The following is a 25846-nucleotide window of genomic DNA, read 5'->3' as shown; positions in this document are numbered from 1 at the left end:
TGTGTGTTGGGAGTTAATGACAGTACAGAGAGACAGCCAACTCCAATTCCCCATACGTGGAACCTAGACACTGGAGCCTGGACACTGGAGCCTGGACACAGAGATATTACATAAAGGACTATGGGCACTAGATATTGGGTATCATTGGGCACTGAACATTAAATGCTGGACACTAGATGCTGGGCCTCGATATTAGGGTATTGGGGCTAATTCACCATTAAAAGCCTCAAATGACCCTGGTCCACCACACTGTGCACCACCCATCCTAACCATTGCTGCAGTGTTTATTTCTCCTGGTGTCACCTTTGGTTCTTTTGTCTATTGCCTGAAATTGGTAAACTCGGGTCCTAGACCATTGGTCCAATGGTGAGGAACACTGGGTGCTGAACACCTACTGTTCGCAGGCTTCAGCGGGGTTTAAAACGGGGCAGTTTGAGGGTTCTGTCTTCACCAGGATAGTCATGTTTAGTGGGAGTTTCAGGACTCTCTCTCTCTCTCTCCCGGAGAGCTGCAGCGATTTTGCAAAGAGTTTCGCTTTATCAGGACACATGATCCTTTCTATCGCCCCGAATACCCGCAAAATCAGCAGCGGGATCTCAGGAGCGGCGGGAATCCCATTCATGGGTTAATCCCGACAGTGAATTGGAGCGGCGCCCGGTGTCGGCTCTGATCCCGGTTTTGTGTCTCTGATCTGGTTTTGCAGCTCTGATCCCGGTTTTGCGGCTCTGATCCCGATTTCGCGGCTCTGATACCGGTTTCGCGGCTCTGATCCCGGGTTTGCCGGCTCTGATCCCAGTTTCGCGTCTCTGATCCCGATTTTGCAGCTCTGATCCCGGTTTTGCGGCTCTGATCCCGATTTCGCGGCTCTGATCCCGGTTTTGCGGCTCTGATCCCGATTTCGCGGCTCTGATACCGGTTTCGCGGCTCTGATCCCGGTTTTGCCGGCTCTGATCTGGGTATTGCGGCTCTGATCCGGTTTTGCCGGCTCTGATCCCGGTTTTGCGTCTCTGATCCCGGTTTTGCTGCTCTGATCCGGTTTTGCCGGCTCTGATCCCGGTTTTGCCGGATCTGATTCGGTTTTGCTGCTCTGATCCCGGTTTTGCGGCTCTGATCCCGGTGTTGCTGCTCTGATCCCGGTTTTGCGGCTCTGATCCCGGTGTTGCTGCTCTGATCCCGGTTTTGCCGGCTCTGATCCCGGTGTTGCTGCTCTGATCCGGTTTTGCCGGCTCTGATCCCGGTTTTGCGGCTCTGATCCGGTTTTGCTGCCTCTGATCCCGGTTTTGCGGCTCTGATCTCGGTTTTACTGCCTCTGATCCGGGTTTGCGGCTCTGATCCGGTTTTGCCGGCTCTGAGCACTGGGTGGCGGTACGGGAGCGGGTTTTTGCGGAGGTTCCGCTTCGGCCTCACGCAGACGCCGGCTCGGATTCAGATTGAAGTGGAGTCGGGAGCTGGGCAGAGCCGGAGTCACTCAGACATGAATCTCAGGTAAGACAAAGCGATCCGGAGCCTCAAATCCAGAGACAGAACCGGGATCTGATCCCGGACCCGATCCTGGTTTAGCCCCGGGCCCAGGGACTGAGCTCCCGGTAAAACAGCCGCAACATCGGGTCTCCCTGAATTCAGCAATTACTGGCAGCGCTGGAGAGAGAGAGACAGACACACGCAGCGCTACCGCCACACACACCCAGGCTGATGGAAACATCAATACAGGCTCATAGACTCACCCCCACCCCCCGCCGCAACCATCACCACCCCCCACCAACAACCCCCCCACCCCCACCAACATCACCCCCCCATCACCCCCCCCCGCCGCAACCATCACCCCCCCATCACCCTCCCCACCACCATCACCACCAACACGCCCCCGCCGCAACCATCACCCCCCCGCAACCAACACCCCCCCTACCAACACCAACACCCCCACCCCCCATCAACATCACCCCCCCCCACAACCAACACCCTCCCCACCAACACCCCCACCCCCCATCAACATCACCCCCCCCCACCAACACCACCCCCCCCACCCCCCATCAACATCACCCCCCCCCCACAACCAACACCCTCCCCACCAACACCAACCCCCCCACCCCCCCATCAACATCACCCCCCCCCACCAACACCACCCCCCCCACAACCAACACCACCCCCCAACCATCACCCTCCCCACCAACACCACCCCCCCACAACCATCACCACCCCCACCAACACCACCCCCCCACAACCAAATTCGCCACCAACACCACCCCCCACCCCCCATCAACATCACCCCCCCCCCACCAACACCAACCCCCCCACCCCCCCATCAACATCACCCCCCCCACAACCAACACCCCCCCACCAACACCAACCCCCCCACCCCCCCCATCAACATCACCCCCCCCACAACCAACACCCCCCCTACAACACCAACACCCCCACCCCCCACCAACACCACCCCCCACCCCCCATCAACATCACCCCCCCACCAACACCAACACCCCCACCCCCCATCAACACCACCCCCCCACCATCACCCTCCCCACCAACACCACCCCCCCACAACCATCACCACCCCCACCAACACCACACCCCCCCAGAATCACCCCCTCCAGCAACACCGCCCCCCCCCCGCCCCCAGACTCACCTTCCCGCCCCCAGCATCACCCCCCTCCGGCCCCCAGCAACCCCCCCTCCAGCATCACCCCACCCCAGGCATCAACCCCCCAGCATCACCTCCCCACCAGCATCACCCCCCGCCCCAGACCCGCACATCACCACCCCCCCAACCTCCAACATCCACTCCCCCAGCCCCCAGCATCACCTCCCCACCAGCATCACCCCCCGCCCCCCGCCCCCCGCAGCCAGTATCTCCCCCAGCGCCGCACGTGAGGCTGGAGCTGAGCCTCCGCCATCCACACAAACACTGGCAGCTCCTGAACGCCGAGCTCCAGCCTTTGTCCGGGTTCAGAGAGAAGCCCCGGAGTTAGAGCGGGTGACAGGGCCTGAGGAGGGGGCAGCAACTCGGGCTGTGCCTCAGCTGCAGTGCCTGCTCTTTGGGCGGGGGGAGGAGGGGGGGGGGGGGGGTTTCTGGAGCCGGGACTGTGCAGTTGGCAGCTGCCGAGTTTGGGAGGGGCTTTTGGCAGCTGCCGAGCACCATCTGGAACTGGAGCTGGAGGAGTTCGTCTGGGGGTCACATTAAGCTCAAGTCTCTCAGTGAGTCCCCCTCCGGCCCGGGGAGGGCTTCAATCACACAGCGAGGCCCACACTGACAACCAACCTCAAACCCTCACTTTAAACACCCCTCACCCTCCCTCAGCCCCTCAAACAAACCCTCCCTCAGCCCCTCACCCCAAACCCTCCCTCAGCCTCTCACCCCAAACCCTCCCTGAGCCTCTCACCCCAAACCCTCCCTCAGCCCCTCAACTCCAAACCCTCCCTCAGCCTCTCACCCCAAACCCTCCCTCAGCCCCTCAACTCCAAACCCTCCCTCAGCCTCTCACCCCAAACCCTCCCTCAGCCCCTCACCCCAAACCCTCCCTCAGCCTCTCACCCCAAACCCTCCCTCAGCCTCTCACCCCAAACCCTCCCTCAGCCCCTCAACTCCAAACCCTCCCTCAGCCTCTCACCCCAAACCCTCCCTCAGCCCCTCACCCCAAACCCTCCCTCAGCCTCTCACCCCAAACCCTCCCTCAGCCTCTCACCCCAAACCCTCCCTCAGCCCCTCACCCCAAACCCTCCCTCAGCCTCTCACCCCAAACCCTCCCTCAGCCCCTCAACCTCAAACCCTCCCTCAGCCTCTCACCTCAAACCCTCCCTCAGCCTCTCACCCCAAACACTCCCTCAGCCCAAACCCTCCCTCAGCCTCTCAACCCCAAACCCTCCCTCAGCCCAAACCCTCCCTCAGCCCCTCAACCCCAAAGCCTCCCTCAGCCCCTCACCCCAAACCCTCCCTCAGCCTCTCACCCCAAACCCTCCCTCAGCCCAAACCCTCCCTCAGCCCCTCACCCCAAACCCTCCCTCAGCCCCTCACCCCAAACCCTCCCTCAGCCCCTCACCCTAAACCCTCCCTCAGCCCCTCACCCCAAACCCTCCCTCAGCCCCTCACCCCAAACCCTCCCTCAGCCCCTCACCCCAAACCCTCCCTCACCCCAAACCCTCCCTCAGCCCCTCACCCCAAACCCTCCCTCAGCCCCTCACCCCAAACCCTCCCTCAGCCCCTCACCCCAAACCCTCCCTCACCCCAAACCCTCCCTCAGCACCTCTCTCTCACCAAATTCATCCCCGCCCTCACCCATATCTTCTCCTCCCACAGCTTAAAATGTTCCACTTTCTCATGCCTCAGACCCTCCCCTCCCTTCACCACATCCTCAGCTCTTCTGTCATCCCCAACTCTCCCCTCCATTCCCAACCATCCTAAACCCTCTATTATTTCACCCGTCTCCTTCAACCCATCCACCTACCCTTTACCCTCTCTTCCCTCTTCCTCACTGCCCTCTCTATCTCATCACTCCTCCCCTCTCCTTTTTGCTTCTATTTCCCTTCCTCCCCTTCATTCTATCATTCTCCCCAAGCTTATCTTTCTCCATTCCATTCCCCTTTCCCTCTCCCATTCTTCCCTCTTATTTCCTCCCTTTATCCCTACCTCCCCTGATCTGCCATCCTTCTTCCTCTCCCCCACTCTCCCTCCTCAATCCTCATTCAGCTCCTTCATCTTCCCTCCACCTCCTTTCTCCTTCTCCCTACTGGCTTTCTCTCTTTCACCTCCTCCTTCCACCTCCTCTGCCCTCCCTCTCTCCTTTCCGATTAAACATAAAAGGAGCCAATCGGCCCCTCGAGCCTGCTCCACCATTCAATAAGATCATGGCTGATCTGATAGTGGCCTCAACTCCACTTTCCTGCCTATCTCCCCCCAACCCCCTCCCACACAAAACCTTCAACTCCTTCCATCTGGTGCATCCCTCCTACACCCTCACTTCCTCATACTTCTCCCATCACCCCCTCCCCAATATCACTCTCCCCTTCTCCACATTCTCTAATCCCCTCTTCCATCCTTTATCTCACCATCTTCACCTCCTCCCACTCCATCACCCACTTTCTCAGTATCTCTCCCCCTCCCCTCAACCTCTCACTCCCCATGCCTCACCCTGTTCCTCCTTACCTCTCCCTCCCCTCTGTCCCTCCCTCCCCTCTGTCCCTCCCCTCTGTCCCTCTCTCCCTCCCCTCTGTCCCCTCCCTCCCTCACAATCTTCCTCCTCACCCCTCTCTTCCCTTTCAACTTTTTTGTTCTCCCCTCTCTCACCTCCCTTTCACATTTCCCCTCCTCCCCTCCCTCCCTCCCTCTCTCCTCCCTCCTCCCCCATTCTAATAAGGGGGGTAAATGTCAGTGGGGAAGCCAGTGTTGGCCGCTCCGTTGCTGTGATGATCATTCCGCTCTTCCCCGGGACTGAACCGCACTCTCCAGGTAGGAGCAGCTTCTGTCTGTCCGCCCGGCTCCAGCGCTCCCCCGTCGGCCTCCTCTCGCTTTTGTAGCCGACGGGGCGGCGGGGGTCGGCGGCTTTCGGTGCCGGGAGGCTCCGCTGCCCCCGGCCGGCGGCTGGAAGCGGGATCGGGGTCAGGCCTCTCGGTGGCAGCTCAGGGGCCTCTCGGCTTCTGACTGGACCTTCACCCGGACTCGGAGCGGGGATCGGGAGGGAGGGAGGGAGAGAGTGCGTGAAGGAGGGAAAGTGTGGATCCTTTTTCGGGATAGTGAGTGTGTGAGAAAGAGAGAGGGAGGGAGGGAGTGTGAGAGGGAGGGAGAGAGAGTGTGAGAGGGAGGGAAGGAGAGTGTGTATGAGGGAGGGAGAGTGTGAGGGTGATGGAAGGAGAGAGTGTGAAGGAGGGAGAGTGTATATGAGGGAGGGAGAGTGTGAGGGGGATGGAAGGAGAGAGTGTGAGGGAGGGAAGTAGAATGTGTGTGAGGGAGGGAGGGAGAGTGTGCGTCAGGGAGGGGGAGTGTGAGTGTGAGGAAGAGGTAGAGTGAGTGTGAGGGAGGACGAAAGAGTGTGTGAGGGTGAGAGTGTGTGTGAGGGAGGGGGAGAGTGTGTGAGGAGGGAGTGTGGGAGGGAGGGGGGAGTGAGTGTGAGGGGAGGGAGGGGGAGTGTGGGAGGGAGGGGAGTGAGTATGAGGGGAGGGAGAGAGAATGTGAGGGAGGGAGAGGGAGGGAGGGAATGCGTTAGAGAGGAGTGTGTGTTAGAGACGGAGAGAGTGTGAGGGAGGGAGAGAGTGTGGGAGGGAGGGAGAGAGTGTTAGAGAGGGACAGAGAGTGTGTGAGGGAGGGAGGGAGAGTGTGTGTGAGGGAGGGAGTGTGTGAGGGAGGGAGGGAGAGTGTTAGAGGGAAAGTGTGATAGAGAGGGAGAGATTGTGTGAGGGAGGGAGAGAGTGTTAGAGAGGGACAGAGAGAGAGTGTATAAGAGAGGGAGAGAGTGTAAGTTTGTGTGAGAGAGATAGCGCGGGAGGGAGAGAGACAATGTGAGCGTGTGGGGTGAGGGACAGAGAGGGGAAGCCATCTCTCCCCCTGTGTCCCAGTGGGTGTCCAGCGGCTGGACACTGGCCACTCTGTCCGGGACCGCCTCATGTTTCCGTTCACAGCGGCTCTGACCTGGTGCCGCACTCCAGCTGCTTCTCAGTCCGGTTTAACAACCCGAAAACTGCTTCCCAGAGACTCGCTCCTGCTGAACCGGGTTAAACCGTGGCCAAGTGAAGCGATTTTAAAGTTCCCCTGAGCAGGGCGGACGGGAAAGTCCCCAAAATGTTGACGCCTTCAGCAGGAGCCGGTGGCTGGGAATGAGAAAAGCGGGATTCGGAGCTCCGGTAACGGGATAAGTGAATGGAGATTGTGTCGCTGTGAGGGAGCCGCTGCCAAAGGGTGAACTCCACTTCCAGGAGATGGCGGGGTGGGGGGAGGTGGCAAGAGTCACTTTATTCAAATAATATTTATTATTTGATCAAAATGCAGAAATTCTACTGCACTCATAGCCGCCTGGGCACTATAGGATTGGAATTTAAACTACCTTCGGGGTGCTCCTGTAGTTTTGGGGTGCGCCCTGTAAATTTGGGATGCACCCTGTAGATTTGGGGTGCTGATGTAGTTTTGGGGTGCGTCCTGTAGATTGGGGGTGCGTCCTGTAGATTGGGGGTGCGTCCTGTAGTTTTGGGGTGCGCCCTGTAGATTTGGGGGTGCGCCCTGTAGTTTTGGGGTGCGCCCTGTAGTTTTGGGGTGCGCCCTGTAGTGAGCCTGGAAGTTGCTGTCTGCAGAATGTTGCAAAGGGTAGTGGTTTTTTAAGGGTTAACAGATTGTGTGGTTGCCGAGCGGGTCCGGTAAATAAAAATAGAAGCTCCTATAAATGATGTAATTTTTGGAAGTGCCCACAGGGGGTTGTGATGTGACCCCCCCTCCCCTCCTCTCCCCTCCCCCTCCCTGCACCATCTACACTAACATTTATAAAGAGGTGGCACCGCGCTCTCTCTCTGGTCAATCGGCTGTAATAATCAGCGGGCAGTACACCAGGCACCGGCTGGGACTCCCAGGAAACCCCGCTGTCCTGTAAGGTAACCGGCTTTAATCTGCATTTTTAAATATTATATAAATAAATACATTCAATGACCTCGTTCATTTTACCGGATCGTTTGAATCTCCAAGTTCCCCATTAGAGAGATTCCATAATGAGCGTCTCCCGGTACCTTCAGCTCCTTGTACCCAAACTCTGACAGAGCGGGGGGAAGGAGAGGAGAGCCCTTTAAGGCGCTTTCCGTTTCAGACTAGAATCCTTTTGACAAACTTTTACCACACCAAACATCAAACATCAGCTGCAATCACTCCGCACCGGAATTTAACGGAAAGGATTCTGCGGAGCGCCTGGATCTGGGATGGAGGCTTTACATCCTCCTCAGGGTGGCCCGTTCATGTGGGCGTGGGCGGGGGGTGGAGGAGGAAGGGGGCTGCATTAAATGGGGATGAGTTGGAGTTAGGGTGTGATTGGGTGTCGGGTTGAGATGTGTTGGGGAGGGGGTGGGGTCAGTGGGATGGAGTTTTGGGGAATGGGTGTAGGGGTTTGTGGTCAGTGGGCTGGAGTTTTGGGTAGGGGGTGTAGGGGTTTGTGTTGGGGTTAGGGTCAGTGGCCTGGTGTTTTGGGGAGGGGGTGTAGGGGTTAGGGTCAGTGGGCTGGTGTTTTGGGGAGGGGGTGTAGGGGTTTGTATTGAGGTTGGGGTCAGTGGGCTGGAGTTTTGGGGAAGGGGTGTAGGGGTTTGTGTTGGGGTTAGGGTTGGTAAATTGGGGACTGAAATTCAGAAACCATTTCTTGTGTTTTTCCCCAACTGAGTGTGTGTTTTGCTTTGTGCTGAAGGTGGCGAGATGATGCCAATGTTGGATACTATGGAGATGCCCAATCATGCCAAGCAGCTCCTCCTGCAGCTCAACAGGCAACGGACCAAAGGGTTTCTCTGTGATGTGATCATTGTAGTTCAGAACGCACTCTTTCGAGCTCACAAGAACATCCTGGCGGCCAGCAGTGTCTACCTGAAATCGCTGGTCGTTCATGACAATTTGGTGAACTTGGATCCGGAAATGGTCAGTCCTGGGATATTCCGGACTATCCTGGATTATATTTATACCGGGAGGTTGAACGAGGCTGACCAAAGTCATGAACAGAATCTAGGAGCCATTTTGGCGGCAGCCAGTTACCTCCAGTTACCAGACCTTGTGGCTCTCTGTAAGAAAAAACTCAAACGGAACGGGACCTATTTCCATATCAGGACCGGCTTCTCCTCCTATGGGAAGCTGGGAAGAGGCCTCAGGACGTCCACACCCGTTATTCAGTCTTGTTACTCGGTGGCTTCCAGGCTCCTGGACAGTCAACCCGTGCAAACCATAAACACACATTCTGGGGAGCTGTACGCCCCACCTTCTCAGGGAAATCGGCTTCACGCTCAGGAGATGTGCCTCTCGGAGCAGACCCCTGCACAAATGTTGGGCCTGGATCTGTCCAAAAGGAGCCCTCTGGGTTCCTCTGTCCAGCAGGAAGAGGCTCAGTCTGCAGAGTCCAGACAGACCAGTCCGTCCGTCAATGCCTCACTCCTCACCAATGGTGCCTCTTACAAGGAGCAGCCGTCTGCTCCCCTACACCAGATGGAACTGGATGAGCCAGTGAGCCAGGAAAGGGGGGTCTTCAGGAGTAACCCGGCCACTGAGGCCAAAGGCAGGACTGAAACCCAAGAGGATATGATGTCAAAGTGGCTGAAGCAGGAACCACTGAGTCACTTTGTAGAAGAGTGTGAGAGGGGCAAAGCAGCGAAAGCTGAGAGGCCGGAAGGGAAGACAGAGGGGCTGTGTGTGCCGGGACAGGCCCGCTACCCGGCTCTGACCTGTGAGGAGGCAGAAGATGAGAAAAGCAGCAGCGAGGACACGAGTAGCGACGACCCTTGTGCCTCAGCGACTATAGACAGGTATCACTGCAGCCACATCAGCTACGAGCCGGAGAACTTTGGGGATAATCTGTATGTGTGTATTCCCTGTGGGAAAGGTTTCCCTAACTCGGAGCAGCTCAATGCCCATGTGGAGAGTCACACGGAGGAGGATCTCTTTCACAAGGAGGTATCCGAGCAAAGCACCCCGTTTCTGGATAAATCTAACCAGACTCTGGGGGAGATGATCAGGCCGTACCGCTGCACAACCTGTGAGAAATCCTACAAGGATCCGGCTACACTCAGACAGCATGAGAAAACACACTGGCTCACCCGGCCATACCCGTGCAGCATCTGCGGCAAGAAATTCACCCAGAGGGGCACCATGACCCGGCACATGAGGAGTCACCTGGGCCTCAAGCCGTTTGCCTGTGAGGCGTGTGGGATGCGCTTTACCCGCCAGTACAGGCTGACCGAGCACATGAGGATTCACTCTGGGGAGAAGCCGTACGAATGCCAGATTTGTGGGGGCAAATTCGCACAGCAGAGGAACCTCATCAGCCACATGAAGATGCACACAGCCGACTGCAAACCAAAGATTGACTTCAGCGACAATGTTTACCCTCTGACCAAATTCGCCGCCGAGCACCTGGGAATAAACCAGGAGAAAGCGGCGGAGATGTTAACTCAATCCTCTCATTTATCCAATGACTCCAAGGCTCTGGACTCTTTCTCTCCCCCGTAACCGGCTCAGGGCCTTGGGATTTATTTAGGGGAGGGGGGCAGTTTAATATTGTACCCATTGTACTCTGGGTTTACTCTCACCCCGGCCGCCCCCCCCCCCCCCCAAGGGGCTCAGCGGCCCCCCAGTCCCGTTCACTGGGAGCCCCCGCGATCCCTTTCCTGTTATTCCCAGTTGGAGATTAATCCCAGAAACCAGGAGGAGCGGAAAAGAAAACTGAAGCGGGGGGGGGGGGGGGGGGGAGAGAGAGATTGGGTGTCCCTGGGATTTGGAGGTTGAGGGGAGGGGAGGTGGAGGTTGGGGGATGGGTGTCCCTGGGATTTGGAGGTTGAAGGGGGAGGGTGGAGGTTAAGGGATGGATGGCTCGGGGATTTCGAGGTTTGAAGGGGGAGGGTGGAGGTTGGGTGTCCCGGGGATTTGGAGGCTGGGTGATGGGTGTCACGGGGATTTGGAGGCTGGGTGATGGGTGTCACGGGGATTTGGAGGTTATGGGGAGAGGGGGTGGGGGGTGGAGTCCGGGGACTGAGCGGTTGCCGGGGGTGGGGGGAGGTGGTGTGTGAACGGGATTGAATCTCACTCACTGTGAAACTCGGATATGTCCAGAGAGGGGGAGGAACCACTAGCGGAGGCCCGGAGACTGAGTTTCAGGGTTTGACTTGTTGACTCATCCCAGAGTGAGTGAGAAGTGCTTTGAGCTGGAGGTCCAGGGTCAGAAACTGGCCAACACTCGGCCTCTCCTTTCGCTGGTCACAGCAAATCAAACCAGCGTCACTGAGTCCTCGGGTAGGGGGATATTTTAATCGCTTTAATCAATTATTGTTTTCTAATTGTGTTTCTGATACTGATTGTGTAATTTCTAAACTTTATCCCGCGATATGAACCAGTTTGAAGTCCCAATTTCGCTCTTTAATCGAGCACATTCGGTAAATCCGACCCAGTTTGTACTCAGCGCCCCGCTCCCCCAGATCCGCTCATACCAAACCCGGGAGCCCTTGAACTCCAGGAGCCCTGTATAGTTTTAATTACAAACACTCAGCAAACGAACACCTTTAGAATTGTTAAAACTATGAAACCCTCAGCACTGTAAGGAAGACAATCAATAGCGATCCCACTAAAAGGATTTACTCACTCCATCGGCACAGTTTCAGGTGAATGGCGGTGTCTCTGATTTCGGATTCAGTTCCAGTGAGATTTATGTGGTCACATCTCTCACTTTAAAGACAGAAATTAATCTGTAAATCAGACATAATGCCCGGTGAATTGAAAACAAACTATGCGCGTTGCCGCTGCATTAAATGGAACAAGATAAAGTATTGCAAAGTAAGATTGTACTTGACAATCCGCCTGGAATTTTGCAGAGATCAGACTGTGGAACGGGTAAGAAGTTGGTTCCTTAAACTAAACACGGGATAAAGTTGGTGATTTCCCGCGTTTTCTGTTATTAAATCACTTATTAAATGCAGTATTTTAGCATGAGATGCAACTTGCCAGTAATGTTACTTTTGTGTTTTTTGCAGGGAATTGTAAAGATTGCCTATTTTGTATGGTCCTATTGGAGGCGGGTGGGGGAATGCATGCACAATATCAGCCTGTGTCCCTGTGAAAGGCACAGGATTCTATCTGTAAATTCAATGGAACCAAAGTCGGTCTTGTACAGACTCCCACCCAAATATTTTTTTAAAAAAAACAAATTTTAAAAAGCCAAAATACAATTCACATAACGTTGCAATACAAAAAAACAGTATTTTTATAAATTCTTTTTGCATTAAAATGAATGTATTTATTGCATGTAATTGTACTGTGTTTATATTTTAAATCAGTCTGTATAAAGTGCTTCAGTGGGATAGTGTTTCTATTATTGTATTTTTGTAAATGAGCAAACAAAAAAATTTTCACCGTGAAACTTGTTTCTATAAAACACCAAATAGCAATTAAAAGGTTACAGACATGACCTTTTCACCTCCGTTTTATTGGACTGGTAGTTACAGGAATACTAGTTACTGTTAAACATTGTAACTATCTTCTACATGGCAATGTCTCGACATGACGGAGGAGAGCTGCCATCAGCAGGTTGCAGCACTGGACAAAGTCTATTAGCTGCCAAACTAACCGGTGAGATACTACAGATCGACATAACATGCTAAAGAATTTATACACACACACACCTGCTAAATTAACTTGAACTCTCCACTGCACTAAAACCAAAAGCTTCCTCTGTTCTATAAAGGCCACTCAACACTAAATAAAACCAAATCCAGGTACCTGGTTACCCAAAACCCAAATCTAACTAGTTAAGACTATTTAAAAAAAAACAATGAAAAACAAATTCTGAAATGTTTAAAATAAACCAATTTTTGAAATCTCTTTGCTCCACAAAAGGAGCTGAATCCCCAGCATCAATGCAGACTTTCCCAGCTAAAATATCACTGAGCCCTGGGTGTTTAAGTTCACAAAGTTGAGTAGCTGCCCCAGCTACTTGATAGCTTGGCAGGGACGAGGGATTAGGAGGCAACAGGTATCTCAATCATTGGCCCTGCAGTGTAACTGAACCCCGCTCTGGCCCTCCTCTAACTGGTATTTTGCAAGGCAGAATTATCTCTGACTCCCCCCAAATGCCAAAGGTCTTGGGCATTGAGCAGCATGTGAAAGGGCAGCTTGTATGCTACCAGCTCACGTAGGAGCTGCTCATATGACACTCTCTGCCTTGTGTCTGACTCACCAGATTATAGTGCAAACACATTGGGGAGATAGTAAACCTCACTTCAATAAAATAGCCCTCCATTTTAATCTGGTAATTCTACAATCTCCATCATGCAAAGACCTAGTGCACTAAGAACACACTATCAACCTGACGATAGGTTGGTGCCAGAAATCCTTTTATACAAGGCCAATTAAAGGCCAGCTTTATCTGCAATAACTTGGCTGTGACCCTTAACATGACCTTTAAAAGTTGCCTTGATTTAGGCTAACCTTACACTGAGGCCTTTTTTCAAGGCCATGCGAGACTCATTTTATTGTAAATTATTTAAACTTTTCTTTGTGTGAAATTCCTCCTGCCAAAAAAATGACATCACAGAACCAGCAGCGAATCAAACCATCAAAGCCTGCACCCCTCTCTCCCTTCCCCTTCACCTCTGATGTGACAAAGATTCAGGGTGGAGGTGGGTTTACAGACGTGTGCCAAGCAAAGCAGAGTGGATCATTCCATCTCTGTCACAAAACAATCCACACGCTAATCAAAGAACTCCACCAGGGAAGGAGTCCTTTCCTTCCACAGGTTAAAGGAGCTCCCTCTCACTAACCTGCATCTGGATGTTCACCCGTCGTTCACTCTATTAACCCACCATGACTAGCTTGCTCCTAAAAAGACCCATCAAGATGTTTCATCTCAAGACCTGCCTCTTCAGCTGACTTGTTTTTTTTCTTGGTAACCAATCACAATCTTCTACTGCATTTTGATTCTCGTCATTTCTTAATGTTAGCTTTGTAATGGAGAGGTGGGTTGCCATGGTCGAGCTCTGGGCTCTCGACGATGCTCACTGGAATCCAGAGGATGAGAGTTTATCCTGGCTCTCTCTCTTCATCCCACCTTGGCCCATTTCAGAAACACAGGGATAGCTCTAACAGGCACATTGCGAGTCAAAGCCTTCACTCTCATATTCCGGTCATCTGTCAGCAACACAACATCACGGCGCAGGCGAATGGGCTCATCTGGAGGAAAAGAAAGGATCGTACGGTCAGCTCTCCATGCTGGATACACACCCCAGAAATACAGCCTGTCTAACAGGGGCAAAACAGAAAAAACTCAACAGTCTGTCCACAAAGTGTATTGTACAGTGTCTATACGGTGCACTGTCTCAGTGTTGTCCTGTAGAGTCTATACGATGCACAATCTCAATGTTGTCCTGTACAGTGTCTATATGGTGTACAGTCTCAGTGTTGTCCTGTACAGTGTCGATATGGTGCACAGTGTTGTCCTGTACAGTGTCTATACGGTGCACAGTCTCAGTGTTGTCCTGTACAGTGTCGATATGGTGCACAGTGTTCTCCTGTACAGTGTCTATGCAGTGCACTGTGTTGTCCTGTACAGTGTATATACAATGCACTATGTTGTCCTGTACAGCGTCTATACGGTGCACCGTCTCAGTGTTGTCCTGTACAGTGTGCTGGGCACTGTCTCCATGGTACATTGTGTTTTGAGATGTGTTTCAATCACCTTCAGACTTAATTGAAACTATATTGTGAAGGAATGTATCATTGTAGAACACATTCTGTCCCTTTACTGGATCAAATTGGGTGTGATATAAGGTAGTGCAGCACTCCCTCAGTATAAGGTTGTTTGTAGCGAGGTTTTTGTGTACCTGTGGAATTTTCTTCCATTTGGTGTCTGGGTCCTGCACCTGCTCAATGAAGGGCTGTTTAAGCAACAATAACTGCACACTATGTATCTGGACATCAACTTTAGAAACTTCTCTTCTACTGCACCAGAGTGTTTCCACACACACTGTCTTTTAAATTTTGCACCAGCCAGAGCAGATGAAAAAAATCAATGACTAAAAGCAAGAACAAAACTTACATGTGAACAGGGCACTTAGTAGAGCACATACCTTTGCCACGCTGTGCTAACTCAATGTTATTACAATTATGTAGCTCTTCCTTGAGACTTTTCCCTGCCTGGTTGATGCTCTCTAATTACAATGCTGAAAAAAGTATATCTTTTTATTCAAAGCTTCCATTTCACCGAGGAGGCTTAGGCCAATCCAATAACCTGCTTTGAGAACTCTGCTCATGGTATGACAGCTGTGACAAATTGCACCATAGCTGCTGAGACAATCTACATCATTCTAAAACAATTGACAATATTCTAAATCAAACACACACATCCTAAAAAACAAGTCAATTCGCCCAACAGATCCTTGTCTTCACCAAAAATGAAACAGTTCTTCCTTGGGCCATACCTTATCTGTTTACCAAGTTTTGTTGAAATCTGTCCATTGGTTTCTGAGATATTATGTTTATATACAAATAGGCTAATAGGGGCAAACGTAACTATCACCCCTATGTTAGCTCCTGATCTTTCTCAGACTAAGGTCAGCCAGGTGTCAATTCAAACTCTGAAGCCCAGAGTCATACAGACTCAAAATGTTTACTCTGTTTCTCTCACCACAGACACTGCCAGGCCAGCTGAGTTTTTTCAGCATTTACTGTTTTATGTCAATTCAAGCTTGCTGAATTACACTCTAATTACTGAGATAGATCCGATGCAACACACTAGCGTACCAGTGTACGAAAACATACTAGTGCAACACACTGCAACTTTGCCAATGTGACACTATATATTAAGTTTTTGATCTTAAACAGGTGGCTTGAAGACAAGGAGTTGACTGGATGAGAAGAGAGGACGAGTGTCACCTTCGTCCCAGTGAGTGATTGAAATGAGGAATGTGATTGGTTCACCTTTACATATTGTTAGTTAAAGACACCTTGCTGTTTATGGGAAGAAAATATCTTGTTACTTCAGGAAAAACAATCAAAATTAGACAAGTGTGGTTTTTATAAACAATAAGAAATTGTGCACAAGTTCTGAAAGCTCCATTTCTAATCTCTGCCCTATCCTGTTTGGCTACACAGGCACATAGTTGGGGAACAATTAACATAGTGAAATATGATTCAGGGTTCCTTTTGGATAAGATAGTTCTTTTTGTAACCTTCAGTAGCTATAACTACATAGAGGCACAGATTCAAAATTGTCTTACAGTATGCAAAAAAAAAATTATCAAGCTGAGAACTAATTTCTACAATTGTATATTGTTTCCCTAAATGAGTCTGGGCGGTGTCACAGATAATTTTATTTAGCTCTGAAGAAGTCATACAGAATCAAAACATTAACTCTGTTTCTCTCTCCACAGATGCTGCCAGACCTGCTGAGCTTTTCCAGCATTTTTTGTTTTTATTTCAAATTTCCAGCATCCGTAGTATTTTGCTTTCAATTTTATTTCGCTGACAGCCTGATGCAAAGGCCCAGTATATTCACTTTAGTTAAGAACATCGCAAAACTGATAAATGAAAGAAAAGAACAGATGTGCAATTCTACAGTGCCTTTCAGAAACTCAGAGCATCCCAGGACACTTAACAGACAATGAAGTGCTTTTGAAACGTAGTCACTGTTGTAATGTAGGAAATGCGGCAGCCAATTTCTGCACAAATAGCAATGTGATAATGACCAGATCATTTTGGTTGAGGAATAAATCTTGGCCCAGGATGTGGAGGACTTTCCTGCTCTGCTTTGAATTGTGGTTGTGGGATCATCTTTTACATGCACTTGACAAGACAGACGTTTCATCTGAAAGACAGGATCTCCCTCAGTACTGCGCTGGCAATGTCAGACCTGGAATATGTGCTCAAAACCTAACCCAAAATCTTCTGAGTCAGAGGTGAGGAGGGTGCTATTGCTGAGCTAGAGTTGATAGCAGGCATATGTTGCACTCCTCCCCTTCCTTCTCTATTGTTTAACCAATGTTTGCGGAATAACAGAGCCTGACTAAAGAACTGAACATTGAAACGCTTGTTCCCAGTCTACCGTTCTACAATACTGAAGGTGTACAAGCTCAATCACCGTTCAATGTACAGGGACAGACTGTCATTTACAACCTGACATGACTTCTCTCCTTACACAATCACAGTGGCTGATGGGAGTCAACAAATTATTGCCATGCCCAGAAACAAACTGTGCCTGTAACCCAAATGAGAGCAGCCTGGAAATGCATCTTTAAAATAGAGACACCTCAGGTACCTTTGTGCACTGGCATGAAGTCCTTGGCCTTGTCCTTACAGTAATGAAGGCAGCATGAGAGAATCAAATCATCATTGTTACCCTGTTGGAGAGAAGTAAAAACAGATCAGGACTCAGCAGTTTCACACAAAGTAAGCAGCAATTAAAAGGCCCATTGAGCACTTCCAATCCAGGGCCCATGTCTGTTTATTCCATCACAAATTCTCTCCCTCCTTTTAAAGGGCATTAACTTCCCTTCCAATAGACCACATGTGCATCAGCGAGATGCAATGAATGGGGCTAGAGTGGCTGTATTTGTAACAAAAGTTTCATTAATTTGGAACAATCAAGCCAAGTCCCCCTCAATGAACTAGTTAGTGAATTATTTGAAAGTATTACCCTCAAATTCTTCCCTATGTTAAGGTGTTGGTGTCCATTAGGACACAACTCTAGGGATCTCAGATGTTTTCTTTTTCAACAAAACGAACCTGCATTTATAACGCACCTTCAATGTAAAATGGCCTAAGAAATTTCACAGAAGTGTAAAGGAAAACAGGCGTCGAGCCAAAGGTGGAGAGATTGGGAAGAGTGACCAAAAACTTGGTCCAAGAGGTGGGCTTGAATGAGTATCTTAAAGGAGGAAGAGATGGAGAGGTGGGTGGGTTTAAGGAAGAAATTCCAGAGTGTGACCCAAATAATGAAAGGCAAGGCCACCAATGGTGGGGTCTAGGGGGAAAAGAACACAAGAGGCAAGAATTTGTGGGAGTGATTGTTCAATGGAGGGGACTGTACGGCTATAGAGACAGGAAGCAGTAAAGCATTAAACAACTTAAAGATGAGAATGATCATTTTAAATTTCAAGCATCGAAGCCCAGGGGCCAATGTGGAGAAGTGCATGAAGACTAGGGCGAGTGGGACTTTGTGCCAGACAGGCTACAAGCATCAGAGTTTTGAACAAGCTGGAATTGATGAACAGTGGAAATTGGGAATAAAACTACCAAGTTGGTGCTAGGCTGTCCCAAGTGGGATCCAGATGCCTCCCACACAGAGGGAGTGGCTTTCATTCAGAATGGTATTGGCAAGGTCCTGGAGCTGTGGAAACAGAATCTCAGGCTGGATTTTAATAAGATGCTCCGTCATGGACATTTCAACTCACTTCCTGAAATCAGGCTTTCCCTGATGGACAAGCACATCAGGTAAAAACAAACATTATCAATCCACAAATTGCATTAAAACACAGACAAATCCCACCTCTCACTGTAGGACAGCATCATCAGGTATTTGACCATTCCTGTTCACACTGAGCTTCTAGAAGAGATCTCTAGGTAGAGATCAGGAAAGGAAAACTTTAGATGATTTGTTCCCTTCCTTAACCGAGGCCACTGGGAGGAAACTATAGAAGGAACTTAGCTCACTATGTATAGGTGATGGTGCAGGACATGGCACAGGGATGGGTACAGGCACTGGTGTCAGGGCAGGGCACAGGTACAAGTGTTGGTGCAGGCATACAGCATTGGTGTGAAAACTGTCCATGTGTAAACTCTGCCCAGCTGTGAAGAGAAGCAGATGTTGGATATGCCTTGGTGTGACGTACTGAGAGAGCAGCAGTGCAGCCTTACACCTGATCTCCACACTACTGAAGAACCTCACAGCTGTTACTTGAAGAGAATGGAGCACAGTCCAGCTATTGTCCATGTGGAGGGAAACATCAGAGGCAGATTGATATTGCCCACCTCCAGGTCTGAGCAAGTTGCCACTTGATGATTTCTAATGAACTAGAAACGGTCAAGGAAAAGGATATGTTAGAGGGAAAATCTTACCTTAAAAGAGGAGTTTGAAGTTTTATAGGGAATTAAGGTTACACCTACTACAAATCCTCAATGACATCATCTACCAACAGTTCTTAGCAGGAAGAGAGGTCACGACAGCTCACATGGCTTCAATATGTGACTACAAGAGTTCCGAGCAGAGCAATAAGAAACTGTGGTGATTAAGCAGAGGAGGAGGGAATAATGTAATGATGGGAATGATGTAATAACCAACATTTAGCAGCATCTGACTCAGGGTCCATGTTTAACGCAGAAAACTATGTCTGGTGACCGACAGGAGAAGTTATTTCATTGCTGTAAATTTTGCATTTCTCAGTCAATTTTCCTACACTGGTTCCTGTGAAAAGAGCCTGCGATGAGTCACACTCTTGCCTGCAGCTGGCAGTGGGTGGTCTGCAAACCTTTCTTTGGCAGCTGTGCCTTTTCTCTTTGCCCCTGAGACTTGCAGGAATTTCTGAAACTTTTTCATATTGGCTGGGCTCCACAGCAAGGACTGCTACCTGATCAGCTGTTGTGTTGCTCTACTACACTCACAAAGCTGCCATATAAACTGGACACAGCTCAAGGACATTCTTGTCCATTGGACAATGCTCAGACCATTATCTTCATTAACTTGTGGCAAAAGACATCCAAGTTCCAATTCTTAAGTGATGATTGTGAATCACCAGAGCAGAAATACACTCTGGACTTTGTCCCACTGAAAAGCCCCAATACCCAAGATCTTCCTTGTTAAGGAGGAGACTAGGATTATTTCTACATCGGATGTAAACCCAGGATGTGCTCTAACTCACTAACTATAGAATTTTACAGCACAGGAGGCGGCCATACAGCCCATCATGCCAGTCTCAGTTCTGTGAAAGAGCTATCCAATTTAGTCCCACAGTCCAGGTTTTTTTTTAACCTACAATGCTAAAAAATGGTTATTTTCAAGTACATGTCCAAATGTCTTTTGAAAATTCCTATGGTATCTGATTCTACCACCTTTTCAGGTAATGTGGTCCAGGATCAGAACAATCCTCCGTATGAAGAAATTGCTCAATTCCCCTCTAGCTTCTTTGTCATTTATTTTAACTTTTTAAGGTCTGGTTACCAATTCACCTGTCAAAGGAGACAGTTTCATCCTTCTTGCTTTATTAAAGCTTCTCATAATCTTGAACATTTTATTTTAGGTTTCCTCTTAACCTTCTCTGCTCTAAGGAAAGCAATCCCACCTTCTCCAATCTCTCTACATAACTCAGGTCCCTCATCCCTAGTACCATCCTGGTGAATCTCCTTCATAACCTCTGCAAGGCCCGGTATCCTTCAGAAGTGCTGTCCCAGAACTGGACACAGTCCTCCAGCTGAGGCCTAACCAGCGATTCATGAAGACTTAGCATGACTTTCTCCCTCTTCATTCGAAGCCAAGTATCCTATATACCTAATAACTGCCTGATCAACATACGCTAGCACCTTTAAGGATTTGTCAATATGCACCCCCATGATGATATTACCATTTAGATTATGTTGCTTCTCCATGTTGTTTCTCCCAAAGTGCATAGCTTCACATCTAACATATGTCTGCCCATTTCACCAGTCTGTGCCCTTCGTGAAGTCTGCTAATATCCTGCTTTTTATTTTGTCATGAAGTTTTGAAACTGTACTTCCTATACCCAAGTCCCAGAAGAGGAAAAGAGAGTGAGTGCTCTTTCAACGTAGACAAGTATGGGGCGGTACATTTTGTTAGCAAGACTAAGGAAGCCATATTATTCCTTGGATAACAAGAGTCAAAATGGGGTAGAGGAGCAAAGGGATCTAGAGGTACAGATACACAGATCAGCAAAGATAGTTGTGAAGGTTAATAAGATCATTAGAAAAAAGAAAGTGCTGGGGTTCATTTCAAATGAAATGAAAAAGCAGCAAGTTATGTTAAATCACGAAAAATTGAACAGGCTGTGGCACTTTTCCTTGGAAAACATAAGGCTGAGGGAGTGACCTGAGGTTCGATCTGGGGTGCAAAGCCTGAAGCTGAATGCAGTTACTCTGATGGGGCCTGACCGAGGCTCTGCGCACTTGAAGTACCACTTCCTCCTCTTTGTACTTCAGCCTCCTTGAAATAAAGGCCAACTTTCCATTGGCTTTTTTGATCACCTTCAGTAGGTTTTAGTAATTTATGCACCTGGACACCCAAATCCCTTTCTTTTTCACTGTACCTACTTCTTACACCATTAAGAATTTTGATTTATCTTTTTGGAAGTGAAGAAGATAACCTCATGCTTCCCTGCATTGAACTCCACCTGTCAATTTTGCCCAGTTCATTTCATCTGCCTATGCTCCTTTGTAACTTTCTGTACTTAGCTACACAACTTAGTGTGCCTCCTAACTTAGTGTTATTGACAAACTTAATTATAAACTCCATTCTTCACTCATTGTTGATAAATATGGTAAAAAACTGAGGCCCCAGTACAAACCCCGAGGAACACCATTTCTTACATCCCACCAATCAGATTACATTTCTTTCACCCCTGTTCTCTGCCTCCTACCTCCCAACACACCAATGTTTAAGACTTTCCCAGCTCCCACTGAAGAGTGGAATGCCAATACTTTTCTAGCTCTCACTGATTACATATCTGTTATATTTGACATTTTCCATATTGTCCAGCAATAGCAGTCCCCATCTCCATTATCTCCTCCAGTCCTACATTCTCCCCCCCACCCCAGAGGTTCTGCCCTCCTCCAGTTCTGGCCTCTTGCCTATCCCCAATTTCCTTCGCTCCACCACCAGCAGCCATGCTTCAGCTGCCTAGGCTCTAAGTTCTAGGATCACCTCCCTAAACCCCTGTGCCTCACTGCCTCATTAAAGATTCTCCTTAAAACCTACCTCTTTGACTAAGCTTTTAGCCACCTATCCTAATATCTCATGTGGTTCTGTATCAAGCTTTGTTTGTTAATGTGCCTATGAGACGCCTTGTGATGTTAAAGGTCCAATGTAAATCCAACTGTTTTTTGATAATAAAATAATGTGCTTACTTTGCTCAGAATCTAGTACTGGTCACTCAATATGTTTAAAAGTAGAAGGGGAGGTGGAGAGTGGCTAAAGACAATATCAGACACTTTACATGATGATTCCCAACAGTCTTAAATGTATAGAACTGTATCAATGAACATGGCTTCACCTCATGGGGTCTTAATCTTCCTCAACAAAGGTTTTATATATATGAACAACTCTGAAAACCATTTATCAATTTGCTTTGCTTACGTATTTATGATGGGTATGGCTTAAATATGTATCTGACACCAGGGCAGGGGATCACTTGGAGCTGAATGAAATGGGAACGATGGCTGGTATTGATGAGAGCCAGGGTACATTTCAGTGTTTCCTTTTATGTCTCTCTCCGTTAGCCTGCAGCGCTGGGATGGCGCTGTGTAACGTCGCCGGGATGGCGCTGCATAACGTCGCCAGGATGGCGCTGCGTAACGTCGTCGGGATGGCACTGCGCAACATCACAAAACACACAGGCAGGAAAAGTAGAGAAATGCTTCAGCAGCCTGTAGTCCAATCAAAACACAGCATGGTACTAAAGCCCACATGTTGCAGATTAAGGCAGTGTGGGTCTACAGCTATTTTAGAAATCATCCAGATTAGATGTCGGACCTTTCTGTGGGTGTTGTCCTTGTTTCATCTGTACAGAATTTCAAAATGTTTTTGAGGTTGGAGCTTGAAAAGTGAATAGAGTTTTTCCAAGAATCTCCTGCCCTCTAAATGTGCCTATGCTATTGTTAATGACTATACGATGCTACAGTGTGTACATAAAATCTTTATTTGAGTTCTGTTTATGGCAGTAGCTTATATACCTCCAGTGAAATAGATTCAGAACAAATGGTCAATAAACACCTTGCAGGTCCACAGAATTTACGTGGCAGTGAAAATTGCCAGAGACAACACGGCTGGTATACCTCCACACTGTGGTGACCAGACTCAAAACTGAGGCTGGTATACCTCCACACTGTAGTGACCAGACTCAAAACTGAGAACATTGCCCGGTAACAGAGGAGCCCATTTAACATGTCACTGCATGTACCTTGCAATGCCCTTCACATTGGCTAGCCAATCTTGTACTGTCAATAGACGATTGATATGAAGAGCATATCATGTATATTACAACTATCTTCTTGTTAACTGGAGCTAGTGACTCCTGATGGTGGCAAATGGCATTTAACTTGTTTCTTGGTCCAAGTGGTAGCAGCAATCCCTGTCCTACTTGATCTACTTGAATTGCACCTTTATTCCAAGTCTTCAGCACAAATTCCAGACTGAGACTACGGTTCAGTACTGTGGCAGTGCTGCACTACTGATAGCATAACCTTTAGGTGAGATTTTAAACAAAGTTGTTACCATCTGCCTGTTCCAGTGGGTCAAGCAGAAATGAAGAGCAGTGAGATCTCCCAGTGTCCCATACACCACATTCTTCACTCCACCAAGAACAATTTTTAAAATTAAGTCTAAGCAGAGAATGCTGGAAAATACTCAGTAGGTCTGCAGAAAAGAGTTCAAATTTCAGGCCAACCACCTTTTTTTTTGGACCTGAAATGTTAATTCTGTTTTTCTCTCTCCACAGATGCTGCCAGACCTGCTGAGATTTTCCAGCATTTTCTGTTTTCATTTCAGGATTTACAGCATCTGTGGTATTTCGCTTTTGTTTTAACTTTTCTTTATTGACAATTTCAAGTTTTCCTGTTTACAATCAAGCTGAGCACTCCTCCAAGGCAGGTATATCCTTCCTTAGGTAGGGAGACCAAAACTGTACATCAATACTCCAGGTGCAGTCTCACCAAAGTTCTATTTAATTGCAGCAAGACTTTTTTACTCTTATACTCAAATCCCTTTCTAACAAAAGCTAACATACATTTGCCTTCCCAATTGTTTGCTGTATCTGCATGTTAACTTGTTGTGATTTGTGTGCAATGACACCCATGTCCCTCTAAATATCAACATTATCCAGTCTCTGACCATTTAAAAAGTATTTTGCTTTTCTATTTTTCCTTCCAAAGTGAATAACTTCACACTTCTCCACATGATGTTCCATCTGTCATGTTCTTGCCAATTCACTTAACTTGCCTATATCCCTTCTCAGCCTTTTTGTGTCCTCTCCAACTTGGTACTGTCCACAAACTTGGTTACAGTACAATAAGATGCCACGGTTGACTGCACTTCAAATTAATTCATTATTCATTATTATCTGTGAAGTGCATTGAGATGTTTAGGAAATGTGATGAGGTGTAATATGATTGCCAATCTGTTTTATCTGGTCTGTTTGCTGTGAGGAGCAATGGATTGAAAGATAGTGGACATTTTCTGGGTATTCTGAGCAAAAGTAGGTAAGTCAAATTCTGCAAGAGGAGGAATGATTTTGGTCAACTTCGCAATCTTGTAGGCTGGTATCTTTCTGCTCTAAGGCAATGGCAGTTGAATTGCATCATTTAATGTTCCGTATTAGAGATTACAATAAATACTGTAAGCAACAAATTTAAAACTAACTTAATGGTTTAAAGGAGTTGAATTCCTTTTACAAAGAGTTTGAAAGTAAAATACAACCAATCTGGGACACAAGAAGCTAGGCCAAGGGGTGTTATCCTAAAACATTCTGCTGCAGCTCCTGGGAACCTCCCCTTGTGCTCGAGTTAGATAGTGCACTGCTCTGAGTGGCACTGCAGTACATGGAACAGGAAGGACCCCACATACTGTTAACTGGTCTCAGCTGAGGTTGCTACAGTTCAGTTCAGTTCAGCTCAGCAGCACTAAGCTAGGGAGTGGAAAGCAGAAGTCATTCACCATTCCTGCTTCTGAGCATTGCTGAGAGATTCCTGTGTGAAATATGAGAGAGAGTGTGTGTGAGAGAGAGAGAGGGGGAGAGAGAGTGAGTGTGTGAGAGAGAGAGGGGGAGAGAGAGTGAGTGTGTGTGAGAGAGAGAGAGAGAGAAAAGATGTGAATTGGAGTCTGTTGTCTGGAATGTCCTCACATAGCTTGCTGTCAGATTGGTGAAAGTGCTGGAGGGTGACCAGCTCTCTTGAAGCTAAGGCCCAGCATAATCGGTGCTTTTTTGATGGGGAGGAGGAGAGAAATTTTGACTTTCGAGTGACCAAGTTCACTAAGACTGAGTGGTACTGTGTTTCAACTCTTGGCTCTCATTCTTGCAAATTTCAGTTGACCCTGAGCTCTCAGCTTTTTGGGGAAGTGTTCCAGACTTCCACTACTCTTTATGTGAAGGAGTGTTTGTTGATTTCATCCCTGAATGGCCTGATTCTAATTTTAAGATTGTGCCTCTTGGTCTGGAGTCCTCCATCAGAAGAAATAGTTCCTCCACTACCTAGCTGTGAATCTGTATATTGTTTCAAGGTACGAAATCTGAAGGTGGGCTGTGGGTAACTACGTGTCCGGAATGACTTTCCTCGAAGAATGAAGTTGGGACAACTGCTTTTCAAAACCTCTCTGAAGCTGGTGTTACAAGAACCTGTTCATGCCTGATACAGGCTGGGACATAGCTGCCTAACAGGAATAAGCAATTTATCAAAACCCTAGCACAACGACCTCCCAAATCTTGACAAACAGAAATTATTCAAGTTTACAAAAAAACACACAAAATTTTTCTTTTTAAAAAGGTAATTTATCTTATGTCTGGAGGGCAACATTTCTGGACCAGACTGCTCCAGACTTGATCATGCAGGCTCTGAGGGCATCAGAAAAGATATAAAACTTCATGATGGAGCTAGTGCCAATAAGGCAGCTGTCTGAAGCTTTCAACAAAAGGCAGCTGTCTAGATATGAGCAAAGGCTTCAGATTTAATGAACTATTGAGGAGCTTACCCACCTCACCACTTTTCGTGTAACCAAAAATTGGCAATATTTAACATCAGAGACCTGATATGAAGCATGATGGATTAATTCACTCCTGAAGCAACATGGAAAGGCTGCACTGGGAACTGTCAAACCCACCCAACTTCCATTTCAAGCTCAATTGAGTGGTACTGGATGGTCATGGTGACCAGATTTGCCTGTCTTTAGATAACTATTGATCGAAAAGCAGAATACTGTGGATGCTGGAAATTTGA

The 25846-nt window shown here is 48.5% G+C and overlaps 2 protein-coding genes across 8 annotated transcripts in view; one reads left to right on the top strand and one right to left on the bottom strand.

Moving 5' to 3' along the window:
• Positions 1–1417: 1417 nt before the first annotated feature.
• hic1 (hypermethylated in cancer 1) lies at positions 1418–10400 on the top strand. Of its 4 annotated transcripts, none has more exons than XM_041196540.1 (2): positions 1418–1485; positions 8361–10400. In XM_041196540.1, the coding sequence occupies exon 2, from the start codon at positions 8369–8371 to the stop codon at positions 10160–10162; it is 1794 nt and encodes a 597-aa protein (XP_041052474.1). In that variant the 5' UTR covers positions 1418–1485; positions 8361–8368; the 3' UTR covers positions 10163–10400. The 4 variants fall into 4 exon arrangements, with proteins under 4 accessions (XP_041052474.1, XP_041052470.1, XP_041052473.1 ...); XM_041196536.1 differs by lacking the exon at positions 1418–1485 and adding an exon at positions 5358–5440; XM_041196539.1 differs by lacking the exon at positions 1418–1485 and adding an exon at positions 6457–7561.
• Positions 10401–12109: 1709 nt separating this feature from the next.
• smg6 (SMG6 nonsense mediated mRNA decay factor) overlaps positions 12110–25846 on the bottom strand; it is a 417242-nt gene continuing 403505 nt past the window's right edge. For all 4 annotated transcript variants that reach the window (XM_041197156.1, XM_041197158.1, XM_041197160.1 and 1 more), the window contains 2 exons: positions 16953–17034; positions 12110–13870 (listed from right to left, as the gene is read on the bottom strand). In XM_041197156.1, the coding sequence (XP_041053090.1) occupies positions 13740–13870; positions 16953–17034 (213 nt within the window). In that variant the 3' untranslated portion in view covers positions 12110–13739. The remainder of the gene's footprint in view (positions 13871–16952; positions 17035–25846) is intronic.

This window comes from Carcharodon carcharias, chromosome 10 (assembly GCF_017639515.1).
Source record: "Carcharodon carcharias isolate sCarCar2 chromosome 10, sCarCar2.pri, whole genome shotgun sequence".
NCBI lineage: Eukaryota > Metazoa > Chordata > Chondrichthyes > Lamniformes > Lamnidae > Carcharodon > Carcharodon carcharias.
The sequence above is the reverse complement of the archived record's forward strand: the minus strand, read 5'-3'. Positions and strand labels throughout refer to the sequence as shown.

What these genes read in the sequence shown, in the direction of transcription:
- hic1 (XM_041196536.1), top strand. Translation starts at nt 5,398, where the DNA reads ATGATCATTCCGCTCTTCCCCGGGACTGAACCGCACTCTCCAG. An exon ending in GACTGAACCGCACTCTCCAG is followed by an intron (nt 5,441 to 8,360) that starts GTAGGAGCAGCT and finishes TTTGTGCTGAAG; the next exon opens with GTGGCGAGATGATGCCAATG.